Raw genomic sequence first — 15,220 nt, forward strand, 5'->3', positions numbered from 1 at the left:
AGCAAGTTGCTGTAGAGGCCTCAGGATGTTTGCTTTAGCACCACAGAGGTTTCCGTCAGACAGGTCAGGTGACATAGACAGATATGACTCTGCTGCTTGCAGAAGATGTTTCACATAACCTACATTTGAGCATAATGCAGGCACTGATTTAAATGCCCATTTTTTTTTAAAAAAAGAGAAACAATAATTTAAATGATCAGCTGTAAGATGAGCAAGTATTTGTAAATACTAAGAGCTTTGACTAAGAGCTTAGTCAAAGGCTTCCATTAGACGATGGTGGCAGCTTAATTAGGCTGTAATGGCCACTTTGGTTTCCCACCACTTCATTACAACCATATGATCTGCACAGCTTTATTGGTAACACAGGGGCCCCTGGGGGCAAGGACAGAGACTGTAAGCAAGTTTAATGACCTCCCCTCTGTAAAGATGAGACCTGCTGGCCCTTCTGTCAACTCCCTCTGTGCTCTGCTGGAATTCCTTACATTTCCTGAGGAGGAAAGGTTAGAAATGGGTTTCAGGTCATAGAAGAAAGCTCAGTAATAGGTGCTCATTCTTCAGGTTTATGTTAGTCTGGTCAGATTTTACAAAACTTGGATTGGATGATTTTTACTACCAGGAAAAAAACAGGTTCCAAGTATTTTGGACTGAAATAACAGTGAAGAGCATGTTTCTAATGACTCACTAGTGTCGTCATTTACTAAATAAAAAGGCTTTAAGCTCCTCTACTGGATTGCACAAGGAGGACTATGACAGATCTGTCTAAGGTAGCCAGAATACATGTTTGTTGGGGTGGTTTCTATGACAACTGCTTGATGGGATCTCTGCCAGTTTGGCCTTGTGTCTTTGTATGGCATAGGTGCTTAGCTGTGCTACGAGTTTCCAGTCAGTTCCTCTATTCTACATGAAAAGAGGAAGAGTGAGGAGAAATTGAAAGAGACCCCGCTCTCTGTCAGCTCAAGTTCTGTAATACTGGGAGATTTCTATGTTTTTTTGCAACGATGGCTTTCCCTTCATTAGTCAACTTGAACAAAATTTCTAAGAGCTTAGGGGTAGCTGTTATAGGTGGCATCATAACTGTTCTCCTCCCATGCTGACAAACCTAGGCTGATTTATGTTTGTGGTTTTCAGAGGTGTGGTTTCTCTTCCTCACTTGTCTTTCACTTCCTCTGAACTCCAGCTGCAGTGTAACATTTGTGCAGGTAGCACTGAAACAGGCCTCATTTTTGACTATGAGCCTGGAATTGCTGGCTTAACTGTTTGACAGCCACACCCAGCTAGATAATCAGTGGACTTGAGATGCATGCAGACACAGATATTCTTGTGCACACATATTATTAAAGCAGTTTATTTATCTCCCAAATGGTAGGAGAAACACCTACTTTAAATCATAGTTCACAAAGCGGCTGCTTATCCTCAAGGACAGCAAAACAGATTCTATGGTTACGAAACCTGTGTGTGTGTGTTTCTGGTTAATTCTGTAGCCTCTTCGAGTCTGCTGTTAATAATAAACTCACATGGAACTCAGTTTAAAACGAGTCAGGAAGTGGCTGAAAGTTGTTTTAGGTTTCCTGCTGAGGTTATCGTTGCTGAATGCCATGTGGCCCTTACTTGATGCACATTCTGTCTTTACTGTAGGCACGAGCTTAGCTTGTTTTGGCTGCAGGTGTTTTAATGCAGGTTTTACTCTAAAAGAAGTATTGTGGTTTTAGAAGAAGCACAGCCGTGGTTATTGGCTGGCTAAAAGGAGGTTGAAAATATGAGGCTCAGAAGTCCAAGGTGCACTCTGGGCAATGGTCCAAAACACATTCCATTCATATCTACAGCTGAAGGTTACCTGCTGTGGTGAAACTGCAAATTCATAGAAGCAGAAAATCATTATGAAGTGTTGGACGTCCAACCTGACATAACCAATTTGTTTGTTAATGGATGGACAAAATGCTCATACAACCATTAACTAAATAATTTAGGCCTCACACCAAACAGTTGCCCTGGCCTGTAATCATGTTTGTTTTTACAGTTATTAGTACCTAATATTTCCAAGCCTCAGGGTTTCTATTCTTTTCCATTATGCTGATGGAATATGAATATACAGAAATGTGTCCTCATAATACTCATGAGAATTGGTGATGGATGTGTTTAAAGTGAGATTTTGAACACATGCAAAGTTGTTTTAACCTACAGAGAGTAAAGAGGGCTGTACTGTAGCAGAGTGTTAACCGTCTGGCATTCAGGTGTGAGCAATGCTGGGGAAAGGAGGGAGGGGCATGCAGGCTTTACAAATGGTGCTGCAGCTCAGTGTCTCCTGAGTCTCCTGGCTGTAAGGTACAGAAATCTGAGTGCATCTGTTTCTGAAGCAAAATAAAATCAGTTGAGAGTCTTAAGCCTTAAGGCCTGAGCAGTACAAAGAGCGCTGAGGCAGCATCTGTTATGTAGTAAGTCACAGGAACACTAAAACACGACTGTAACATTGAACAGTAGACAGGAGTCATTCACCCAGCAGCATGCACTCACTCACAGTGGATGATGAAGATTCATGCAAAGCAACCTCAAAGTCTTCCTTCAGCAGCTTGCCACCACACTGTCACGCTATACGACTGACTGCAGCTCTGTGTCTGACAAGATCGCCGTAATTACAGCTAGAGACAGTGTTTGGAGTGACGTTTGGATAAAACAAGAGTTTGGGCTTCAAAGGAACTCTTCAGATCTGTGGCAAGTCAGGCAGCGTGCACACACACATGCACACAGCTCGGATTCAGACCACTGAGAGGTGATGACTCAGGGAAACATTACACACACAAACACACACCACTCCCCTTCTCATTGCAATTGTTCCTTCTGTGCCGGGCCACCACACATCCTAATAATGACAGATACATCATTGCAGTAGAATGCCACGGGGACAGCAGTCACAGGAAGTCAAGTCTCGACGAAACCTGCGGTATTTGAAGCAAGATCAATAAACTATTATTTTTACTGATGTCATGACAGAGTCAGTCCTTCACTGATCAAAATAATGATCATTACTCACTAACATTAAACACATAGCTAATAATGATATTAGTGTAAAACCTGATACTGCTGTCAAAGACTGTGTTGTTTGACTGTCAAATGCCATAATAAATAAAAATAAATAAAACAGTAAGAGCTCATAGAAAGGAATCCGAAGGTGAAAGTGTGCACAATATGCTTAGAGTGTTAGATTGTGTCCCCTCTCAACTGCAGCACAGCTGTCTTAACAGCAACCCGCCCTCCTCCTGTTCCCCTGCAGGGCTGGAGTGTGGTGGGGAGAGAAAGTCAGCATTGTGTTTTTACTACGAGCTAGCTGCCCCGTTGTACTGAACACAAGTGCCACCAATTATTAGCACTGTGAGCTGATAAAGAGATCACATGCACTGTTTTGGTCTGACCTATTGTCTTGTGGAGTGAGATCAGTTTGCCATGTGAAAGAGAGAAAATTGGTGTGTGTGTGTGTGGGAAGGGGAGGGGAGGTACCTGTTTTCAGAAGAGTTGCACATTTATGCAGCTCTTCTTCTATTTTTAATCAGCCCAGTTTGATGTCTATTCTTGAGCCACTCCCTAATAGTTAGTGAGAAAATGAGTCTTCCTTTCTGGAACAGTGTCTCTTGGCTCCAGGCAGCGTGATGATGGTGACACAAAGAATCCTCTGTGTCACTTGGCTGTGATGCAGCAGAGTTGAGCACCACACCACGCAGGCTGCTAGAGTCAGACTCTCTCCGCCCATCTGGTTTGGAGGGGCGCTGCACTGCTGCTTTGCTTTGTTTAAAAAACAAAAAAACTTCAGGGGTGGTCTGTGCAGATGTTGACAGGCCTGTGGTGCACTTTGCACATGAATTTTTATATAAAGCAGTAAAAACGAATCACATGAAAGAGTTATGGTGTATGTTCATAAATGTGTTCCTGAGGAATTGAACTGTCTTGTTGCTATTTTTTTCCACACAGGTAAGAGTTATGCCCACTAACAGCACCATCTGTTGGCAGAAACTTGCCCTCATTCTGTCTTGGTGCATGCAGCATGTGCATGAACATGTAACTGTATGCATGTGTATGATAACAGATTAGAGACACTGCTGCTTCACTTTGAGCTGTCCTCATTTACTCTGAACCTCCTTGTATTCCCCTGTAGTGTTAGCCTAATTAACAAATCACAAGAACTACCACTGCACGGTTTTAATCATTTTCAGCTAGTATTTAAGGAGAGCAACAGAGAGACGGAGAATATAGTGGGTGTCATATGGGTGACCTATGAGTAGACTGAGGAAAGAAATGTTGACACAGTGTAGTGGAGTCCCCTCTACTCCTCTAACCTCCCTATTACTCATTTAAGGTTCTGTCCCCATCACACTAGGGGGCACAGACTTAATGCCTGCTGTGAGTCAAATTAATTAGCTACATATCCTGGTCAAAGCCAAAAGAGACCTCAACAGTAGGTTAATTCTGAGAGTAACAGTCCAGCTGCTCAGGGCAAGTGAGAAGGGCCACAGGGAGTGATTATCTTAAATGATCCACTGCAGTTATTTATAGCAAGTGTAAAAAAAAAAGTGATTAAACTCGCTCTGATACAGGAATTATGCCAAGAAGGCCTACATACTCAATTTCCCCTCTGGGGATCAATAAAGGCTTATTTTATCTAGTCTTATCTTATTTATTAAGTAGTGAGAAGGTTCTCTGATTTGACCCAGCCACACCTTCATCTTTCTTCTTGGTATTCAGACAGTTCGCAATTAAGATACTTGTTAATAATCAGTATTAGTTGTGGTAGAAAGAATGGTATTTGTTAAGTCAGCTGTGACACTTGTTTATGTATGTAAAAAAAGTTAACCCTTACATTCAGGCATAATACATTTTCAGGGCACTCAGCTTTTATGGATGTTACTGTAAATCAATGTAAAGGCAGGTCAGTTGGCTTTGTGCTCTACAAGGATCATCCCATGAATACATAATCAATCTCATTTCCTACTGTATTCATCTACAAAGAGTATTTAATGGGACCTTCAGAGTAACCCCACACTGTCAACTTCAGCATTAACATTTTTATTTGGCCTGAGTGTTGGAGGCCACCCTGCTCATTACACTACAGTTCTACTGTGTAAACAGAGAGCAGCATGAAAGGCCATGAGGGGCCCCTGCATGCCTGTGGGAGTACGGGGTGTGCTTCATGGTTTATGCTTGAAAAAGACCCATAATCTTTTACCTAATCTAGGGCTTTGAGTGGAATTCCCCTCACAAACACAAGAGCAAACACCAGCATCCAGTGTGTTGGCCTCAGTTTAAAAATGGTTAAGCTACATAAACATGGATTGAACATTTTTGGCATTATTTATTTTCTAACTTTACTCAATAAAATATATTAGCAGCCTCACAAATTACGAAAATATTAAATTATGGGATAAAGAGCTTGGATTGTTAAAGCTTTACTTCACTTATTCTTAGTTTTAAGCAACCATTGCCCCCTAGTGGTCAAAGTGGGCAATCACTGACTTTAAATGAATTAGGTACAAAGGCAACCCTTTCATGACTTTTGGAGATTATGGTTATGTAGCGGTTGTAAAAGATATGTTTGCTAAATTTTTAATAAACCTATGAAGAATAAGGATGCACCTCTGCTTTCCTTATTGTGACAAGTTATTTTATACATGATCTTGGTGCAATAATAACCCACTAATTATAGTATATGTACAACAGCATCCACATGAACACCAAAAGTTCCCTCATTGTTTCTGTGACCTGATTTGCTCAAAAGCTAAAAAAAAAGATGTCTGTACTTGCACGTGTCTGCCATCTAGTTTCACAGCTCCAGAATTACAGCAATCAAACCTGGTTTAGAAACCAGGTTTATAAAGGGTGAAGAATAACTTTCATCATGTTCTTTTTAAATATCAGATCAATTATCAGGACAAAAATAAAATATCAAATGACACATTTATTTATATGTTATTAAAAAAAACATAAATTACATTCTTAACAGATTAAGGTTTAAGGTGTTTAGACTTTTCTACGGATGTGCAGAATATGGATGTCTTCACTGCAAAACTCTGGGTCCTGTTTGTCTGAGGGGATCTTCTCACAGCTGAAGTTTTGTTGCAGCAACTAAAAGGTAACACAAAATGAGTCAGATGTTCCCAGTGACAAATATCTCAACTTCCTATGCAAAATTAAAACACTAGTGGTTAGATTCTAACCTCAAAAAAACGCTTTTCTACTTCTGGGTTGATGCCTTCAGTGCGTTGTTCGTAGCAGCAAATAATGCAGGTCTCTGGCCCACAAAGCAGCTTCAGGCTCTCCACCAGTGGAACAATAGACTGTATGGAAATAAATGATGAGTCACAAAGAGAAACAGAACAAACCCGTTTCACTTATGTGCTGTTTTAAAATCATGATGATATTAAGGTCTTGCAAAGGGCTGTGTGCAGAACTTTAAGATACCTGTTCATAATAGATGCAATCTGCCATGAGGACATAATGCGGAGGAGGCAGGAACTCAGACACATCTTCACCCCTTAAAGAGAGTACAAATGTAAGAAATCTTTTAATTTAAAAGTTGTAAAATCCAATAGATTTACAAAGAAAAATAAAAGTACAAACCATTTCAGTACCTTAGCAGTTATGGATCCTTTAGTAATAAGTGTCTGGTTTTCTGTTATGTTGACCCTAAGGAGGGTCTGCAGATCTTCCAGGTCTGTTACTATAACTTGTGCTCTGTGGAAATTGATTATCAGACATATTTGGATCAATAATAGCATTAGTACTGACTGAATATATGTGCATAGCAAGTAAGACACAGACATACTCATTTTTACAGATAAGAATGATTAATTTATTATCCTTAAATAACTAGTCATCTCACCCGAGCGTTGCTGCCATCAGACCAACCACTCCTGTCCCAGCTCCCAACTCCACCACAGTCCTCCCAGACCACACGTTTACTCCTGAAGACGGATTATAAAACTGTTGTGTCTCTAAATATTTTGCAAGAACGATAGCGGCATCCCAAACTACACAACCAACGTCTCCCATATAGCACTGCTTTATTTTTAAAGCACAGCCGTCATTCTTTTCAATTTCTCTCACAAAATATTTACTTGCGTCTACGTTGGTCGCCATGTTGCCCAAAACAGGAAGAAGAGGACTTCCGGTTTTCTTTTTCCAAAATAAAAGCGTCACCACCGATTTGACTGATTATAATGTTGTATCATATTACAAAAACTACTAGCCAGTACTACACCGGAGTCTTTCAAGATCATAACATTAACTTCTAAATATGCCACAGTCTACAACTACGATATCTGAAGCATAAGAGTATTGATTTTGTGACATGCGCAGATGGGAGGGACTGACAGGACGAGACATCGCGCGCGAGGTAGCTAGCTGCTACTGTTTGTAATGCTAGCTAGCTGGGAGATATTAGTGTTCTCTTTGCTGCTGTGAAGAAGCAGGTGTAAAGTAACTGGTTTTCATAGATGTACAAATGTACAAACAATTATTGTGACTTTGCGAGCTTTCAAAATGTTTTACAACCGCCCAGAAGAGGTAAACGACGGTGACATCTCAGATGGTGGACAGAAGTGGGGTGCGTCCCCAGCAGATAGAGGCCCACAAAATGAATCCACCTCGTACGGCCCCGCTTCAACTTCCTCTACTTCATCCCACCAAAGTTTAAATGAGGGCACTACTAACTCGGCCCCTACGGCCTCAGGTGATGTTTTAGATAGTAGTTATGCTAACTCTTGCAAATTTAAATTTTTGTTTTGTTTTTCGTCAACAGTGAGGCAAAAGATCTTAACAGATACTGTTCATGTTATTACATTCTTTGCGATTACATTCATACTTGTTTTGACAGTGGCTCATAAAACACCAATGCCTCATGCTTGAATTTCATCTGAGCAGGGCAATAATATAACAATAATAATAGGTATAGTAACCATACATGACAACTCTCCTCATATTTTGTTTTGTCCTACAGTACATCAGTCCAACAACAGCTTGAGGACAAGAAGGACAGCTTCATCGCTCATTGTACCTACTTCAGATAGCTCCTCTCTCCGCAGCTTCAGCGGAACACCAAGACTTATAAGAACCCCGGGCTCTGCTTGTGCCACAGGTATACACATGACCTGGACACCACTAACTGACCATCCTGGTATTTCAACCCACTCCTATTCTGTTGTACAGGAACTAGTAGCTCCTCTGTGTCTACAACCTCTTGTGCCTCTGTGATTGTGGCAGTGGTTGAAGGGCGTGGTTTGGCCAGGGGAGAGATTGGCATGGCCAGTATCAACTTAAACTATCCCGAGTTAGTACTTTCTCAGTTTGCAGACACAGGGACCTATGCCAAGGTAACCAATCTATGTTCTTCTGGCTAATAGTAGTTATGTAATATATAAGTAAAAAAAATACAGAGAATTTGTTTAGCAGCCCCATATGTTTTATCCCTGAAGGTCATAACCAAGATTCACATCTTGGAGCCAGTGGAAATACTGATGCCAGATACAGCCAGTGAGAAGGGGAAAGGGACAAAGCTTTTCAAGCTCATTACTGAGAATTTCCTGGTACGAATGCAGGATAGTACTTTTGAGTAAAACACACTATTGTATTAAACAAATACTACACTCAACAAAAATATAAACGCAACACTTTTGTTTTTGCTCCCATGTTTCATGAGATGGACTTGAAGATCTAAACTTCATTCCAGATACACAATATTACCATTCCTCTCAAACATTGTTCACAAATCTGTCTAAATGTGTGATAGTGAGCACTTCTGCTTTGCTGAGATAATCCATCCCACCTCACAGGTGTGCCACATCAAGATGCTGATCTGACATCATGATTAGTGCACAGGTGTACCTCAAACTGCCCACAATAAAAGGCCACCCTGAAATGTGCATTTTGTTTCTGCTTTATTGGCGGTCTGGGGACTCAGAACCAGTCAGTATCTGGTGTGACCACCATTTGCCTCATGCAGTGCAACACATCTTCTTCGCATAGAGTTTATCAGATTGTCTATTGTGGCCTGTGGAATGTTGGTCCACTCCTCTTCAATGGCTGTGCGAAGTTGCTGGATATTAGTGGGAACTGGTGCACGCTGTCGTATACGCCGGTCAAGCACATCCCAAACATGTTCAATGGGTGACATGTCCGGTGAGTATGCTGGCCATGCAAGAACTGGGACATTTTCAGCTTCCAAGAATTGTGTACAGATCCTTGCAACATGGGGCCGTGCATTATCTTGCTGAAACATGAGGTGATGTTCATGGATATATGGCACAACAATGGGCCTCAGGATCTCATCACGGTATCTCTGTGCATTCAAAATGCCATCAATAAAATGCACCTGTGTTCTTCGTCCATAACAGATGCCTGCCCATACCATGACCCCACCACCACCATGGGCCACTCGATCCACAACATTGACATCAGCAAAGCGCTCACCCACACGACGCCACACACGCTGTCTGCCATCTGCCCTGAACAATGTAAACCGAGATTCATCCGTGAAGAGAACACCTCTCCAACGTGCTAGACGCCATCGAATGTGAGCATTTGCCCACTCAAGTCTGTTACGGCGACGATCTGGAGTCAGGTTAAGACCCCGATGAGGACGACGAGCATGCAGTTGAGCTTCCCTGAGACGGTTTCTGACAGTTTGTGCAGAAATTGTTTGGTTATGCAAACCAATTGTTTCAGCAGCTGTCTGAGTGGCTGGTCTCAGACGATCTCGGAGGTGAACCTGCTGGATGTGGAGGTCCTGGGCTGGTGTGGTTACTCGTGGTCTGCGGTTGTGAGGCCGGTTGGATGTACTGCCATATTCTCTGAAACGCCTTTGGAGACGGCTTATGGTGGAGAAATGAACATTCAATGCACGAGCAACAGATCTGGTTGACATTCCTGCTGTCAGCATGCCAATTGCTCGCTCCCTCAATGCTTGTGGCATCTGTGGCATTTTGCTGTGAGACAAAACTGCACATTTCAGGGTGGCCTTTTATTGTGGGCAGTTTGAGGTACACCTGTGCACTAATCATGATGTCAGATCAGCATCTTGATGTGGCACACCTGTGAGGTGGGATGGATTATCTCAGCAAAGCAGAAGTGCTCACTATCACACATTTAGACAGATTTGTGAACAATGTTTGAGAGGAATGGTAATATTGTGTATCTGGAATGAAGTTTAGATCTTCAAGTCCATCTCATGAAACATGGGAGCAAAAACAAAAGCGTTGCGTTTATATTTTTGTTGAGTGTATGTTTTTTTCACCTTATTCATAAATATTAGTTTATTTTCACACTCGGTCGTAGTTGGCAGTACTGAACTTTGCTGGTGTGTCCCACTTTTGAATGTCTTAGTATGAAGTAATATTTGCATTTTTGCCAGGGTGTAGCTTTCACTGCAATCCAAAGGAAGTATTTCAATGAGAGGAAAGGACTGGAGTACATTCAGCAGCTGTGTGCACCAGAATTTGGCACTGTCCTCATGGAAGTACAAGCTAAGTACGTCACTGAGTATATAAGTGTGTAGATTAAGATTTATTGTAGCACTCGTTTTTCATAAACAGATGTCATGATTTGTTTAGGTATTATTGCCTTGCAGCTGCAGCTGCTTTGCTGAAATATTTAGAGTTCCTGCAGAACTCTGTTTATGCAGCCAAGTCTCTTAAAGTGAGCTTTAAAGGGAGCGAACAGACAGCCATGATTGACTCAGCATCTGCCACTAACTTGGAGTTGGTGGTCAATAATAGAGACCACAGGTAAGAGGGAAAGCAATGGCAAGAGCATTGTCTTTATAGATGCATTCTGTCTGCCCTTTTGTTTTTTGTATTCTTTGTATAGGAGTGAGCACACTCTTTTAGGGATACTCAACTACACGAAAACACCTGGTGGCACCAGGAGGTTGCGCTCTAATATCCTGGAGCCTCTTGTTGATCTAGACACCATCAACACACGCTTGGATGCCATACAAGAGCTGGTGCAGAATGAGGAGCTCTTCTTTGGTCTTAGGAATGGTCAGAAAAGTACATTTTTGTTATAATATATAAAATGTATTGTGGTTAGTAATATGAAACACATTAGAAGTAGGTAATAATGTTGTCCTGTTGCATTCTGTTCTGTTTCTTAGAAGGGGCAGCCTGCCTTTGAACATAGTTTTCCTACTGAGCAGCATGTTGTGGACAGTGGGTGGGTGGGTGGGAGTTGTACATTTTTGCATACAGAAGACAAGTACTTGACTGTTTGTTCTCTGGCCTTCTTCAGCCATAGGTCATTTCCTCGATATTGACCAGCTGCTCTCTGTTCTTGTCCAAATCCCAAAGCAGGAAACCGTATGTACAGTGCATTTATTGTTCATGATTGCATACAGTGATTTTATTGCAATTAATTAAATTAAATTTGCTCTAGCATTTTCTGTAATGGTACTTACTTTGATAGGTTAAAGTAGCAGAAGCAAAGATTACACACACCATCCAGCTGAAACACACACTGGATCTGGTGCCACGTTTAAGGGTCTGTATCTGTAATTTATTTTAACAGTCATCCAACAGTGTTGGATAGAGCAATAAAAGAGCAGTTCCACTAAAACACTGTACTAATGAAATCTTTGTAAAACGTTATACCTTTTAAACAGATGGCATTGAAGAACTGTGACACAACTCTGCTTAAGGCATACAGTACCACACTGGAAGACGACAGGTAGTAAATCAATTTCATGTCTGATTGTAGTGTGTTGATTGTGTTGTGTGTACTGTCAAATGTATTCCATGGTATACATTATTTTACTGCAGGTTTGATATGATCCTAGAGCAGATCAAAACGGTGGTAAATGCTGAAACTACCTACCTGAAAGGAAGCTTGAACATGCGGACTCAGAAGTGTTATGCTGTGCGCCCAAACATCAATGAGTTCCTTGACATTGCCCGGAGAGCTTACACTGAGATTGTGGATGACATCTCAGGTGTTCATGCTGCACGTTTAGTAAATGTCTTCACCTTGCAATTTTTTTGTATTCAGACCTCTGTAAGGTGTATTGCATGTAATTGTGTTGCACAGGTCTTGTGAACACAATGGTTGAGAAATATGGCTTGCCAATGCGTAGCAGCTTCAGCACAGCACGAGGTTTCTTTATCCAGATGAAACTTGAAGGAGTGGTCTTACCTGAAGGAAAACTCCCTCCAGAGTTCATCAAGGTAAGATTCACTGAAATGAAACACTGGAAACAAACCAAGTAATTGGGAACAGAAAAAGGTTCACTTAGAATTGCCCTCACTGGGAGACTGAAGTTGACCCTAAACATGAACATCTAACACCTCAGGTAACCAAGCACAAGAACAACTATGGCTTCACCACTGCAGACCTGATGAGGATGAATAGTCGTTGTGATGAGGCCCTGAGAGAGATCTTTCATATGTCCTATGTGTGAGGAGACCATGGATTTGTGATTTGCATTGTGATGTACTTAATAGAAAAATGAAGAAAAGTTTGCACTATCCTTACTTAAGTGGTGTTCTCCATACAAAAGCACAGAAATATTTTTAGTTGTCAAAGACCGTATTGACCAATTATTCCACTGATTTATTAAATATAGATTTACACATTGCTTATCCAAGATATTGTTCTGATACTTGATCTAAACACATTTAATTTTGACTTTGTGTGTTTCCACTAGAGGGCACTGTTTGTTAGATATCATTTTTTTACATGCTTTGTTCCAATGTCATCTGGCCCATCTCCATACAGGGTGATATGTCAGCTGCTTAGCACCATCCGAGAGCATATTTACTGCCTCTATAAGCTCTCTGATGCTGTATCCATGTTGGACATGTTGCTGTCACTGGCCAATGCATGCACCATCTCAGACTATGGTAAATATGAGTAATCAATCGTCTTGATTGAGTCAAGTTAACCTTGAAGAAGTGCGATCTGTGTGTGTGTGAGGGAGTGCTGGTTGTACATAAGGTAGCACTAAGCTACCATCACATATGACAGGTTAAATCTGTTGTACCTCTGGCAGCTCTGCTGGCCTCAGGTTTTTTTCTGTGTGTGTGGGTCGTGGGTAACACCAGCCCAGTCAGCCACGTGGCTGGTGTGCGCTGGCCCTCAGCTGTCTGAAAGTGTCTTTCTGTAGACACGTGCTGATGCTTGCCCCATCCATCCCAGCCAGCCGGTACTCAGATTACCCTTCTTACATAAGTGTGCTGTGTTTACTGAGACAGATCTCCACAGTGGTGGAGCCAACTGCACACATTCTTCTCATTATGTACACATTTAAAATATTTATGCTGCACTTAACAAATAAAATATACACATGCTTTTTTAAAAAAAAAATCAGACCCAAGTTAAGCTGAGTTTATAGGTCTGTAATAGAGAATATGAATGATAACTAATGCAATGTATCTGTATTTTATTAGCCATGATATGCTTATTATGTAGCACAAATACTAACTAAAAATTGTTATTGTGTTTTTCTGCTGTGTCTGCCAGTGCGTCCAGAGTTTACAGACACACTGGCCATCAAGCAGGGCCGTCACCCCATTCTGGAGCGAATAGCTGGACAGCAGTCTGTGTCAAACAATAGCTACATCTCCGAGGGCAGCAATTTTGTCATCATAACAGGTCCCAACATGAGCGGCAAATCAACTTACCTCAAACAGGTGGCGCTGTGTCAGATCATGGCTCAGATAGGTCAGTAGAAAGTCTTTAATCCTCATGTCATTTGCATCGAAAAGCTGGTCAATGCCATGCAACGAATTTATTGAATTGCATTATTATTCCAGGATCTTTTGTCCCAGCTGAGTATGCCTCCTTTCGTGTTGCCAATCAGATTTTCACCAGAATTGGTGTAGATGATGACTTTGAAACTAACTGTTCCACCTTTATGTTGGAAATGAAGGAGGTATGTCTTCAATCACATCAGGGCTGCACACATTCTCATCAAACCAAAGTCTCTTTTTAAATTGATTGTTTGTTTCTTTTTGAAAGATCGCTTACATAATCCACAGTGCAAACGACAGATCCCTGATCATCATAGATGAGTTGGGGCGTGGCACCAGTGCTGAGGAGGGTATTGGTATCTGTCACTCAGTTTGTGAGTTCCTCCTTAGCCTAAAGGTATAGTAAGAACCAATGCAGTTGTGCACTGCCACTCCTCTTTCTGAATTAAAACCAGATGATTGAGATTCCTCTGCTCTATTTGAATCTTTATTTAGTCTATTGTAATACGCCCTTAGGTCAACACTGACGGTAAAATGAGGAATTGTGCACACTTTATACCAGTCCAGTATTTTAATCTCGAAGGTGTGTCTTGTTTGTTGTTTGCAGGCGTTCACTCTGTTCGCTACACACTACCTTGAGCTGTGCCAGCTGGAGTCTCTGTATCCGAATGTGGAGAACCTGCACATGGAGGTTCAGCACACACGCTGTGGTGACTCCGGTACTGAGACGGTGGTGTATACATATTTGCTGAACCGAGGACGCTCTGAAGAAAGGCACTATGGTACACAGAATCAGAGAGTCCTTCAACAGTCCTGTTGAAGTGTCATCAGATTAAGACCTTGTTTTTGCACTTCTAGGTCTGAGAGCAGCAGAAATGACTGCCCTTCCCGCAAGCATAATCCAAGAGGCAAAGAGAATCGCCTCTAAAGTTAGCTATCAGCTTTCGGTATGGTTCATAAACCTCTGACACTATTACATTTTTGCTGCTACGTTTACAATACTGTTTTGTCACAATTAAAAAAAAATAATTATCAGATCCTGAGAGTCAAATTTTGTGCTATGACCTCTGTTGACAGAAAGTAAAAATGTTATGTTAAGACTTAGAATGTGTTTTGTTTTTGCAGACCAAACATCATTGTGATCCAGAAACTCAGAGGAAGAGAGCAGAGTACCACCTGGCCACCCGCCTCCTGCAGACTGCCAGAAATTCCAGACTGAACCCTGACAGCCTGCGTGTGTATCTGAAGGGACTGAAGAAGCAGTATGAGGCCGAGCTGCTGGCTGCAGGGCCACCAGAGACTAGGGACACAGAGGAGGAATGACTGACCCGGCCATACAGTGCAAACCAGCTGTGAGACAATGATCATCACTATTTAGCTTTGTTCAGAGAATGTTATATTTGATAAAGGTTATTCTGTGGGTTCAGTTATTTACCAGCCAGTGTTTGTAATTCCAACGTCATTGTCCTTATATCAGTGAAGTTTTTGTGTTGTAAAATACA

At 41.6% G+C, this 15,220-nt stretch overlaps 2 protein-coding genes across 2 annotated transcripts; one reads left to right on the forward strand and one right to left on the reverse strand.

Annotated features, from left to right (window-relative positions):
* Positions 1–5,921: 5,921 nt before the first annotated feature.
* vcpkmt (valosin containing protein lysine (K) methyltransferase) lies at positions 5,922–7,122 on the reverse strand. The gene is made up of 5 exons (XM_028395838.1): positions 6,866–7,122; positions 6,604–6,717; positions 6,445–6,517; positions 6,201–6,320; positions 5,922–6,108 (listed from the first exon to the last, which is right to left on the reverse strand). The coding sequence occupies exons 1-5, from the start codon at positions 7,120–7,122 to the stop codon at positions 6,004–6,006; spliced, it is 669 nt and encodes a 222-aa protein (XP_028251639.1). The 3' UTR covers positions 5,922–6,003.
* A 402-nt stretch (positions 7,123–7,524) lies between these two features.
* Positions 7,525–15,046, forward strand: msh4 (mutS homolog 4). Its single transcript, XM_028395984.1, has 20 exons — positions 7,525–7,714; positions 7,982–8,119; positions 8,191–8,354; positions 8,457–8,567; positions 10,391–10,506; positions 10,590–10,763; positions 10,846–11,018; positions 11,266–11,333; positions 11,440–11,514; positions 11,636–11,700; positions 11,793–11,962; positions 12,058–12,194; positions 12,320–12,423; positions 12,745–12,869; positions 13,489–13,689; positions 13,782–13,900; positions 13,987–14,115; positions 14,326–14,500; positions 14,577–14,665; positions 14,844–15,046. Exons 1-20 carry the CDS (start codon positions 7,525–7,527, stop codon positions 15,039–15,041), a joined length of 2,721 nt encoding a protein of 906 aa, XP_028251785.1. The 3' UTR covers positions 15,042–15,046.
* The last annotated feature ends 174 nt before the right edge of the window (positions 15,047–15,220 follow it).

Source organism: Parambassis ranga, chromosome 22 (genome assembly GCF_900634625.1).
Source record: "Parambassis ranga chromosome 22, fParRan2.1, whole genome shotgun sequence".
Classification (NCBI taxonomy): Eukaryota; Metazoa; Chordata; class Actinopteri; family Ambassidae; genus Parambassis; species Parambassis ranga.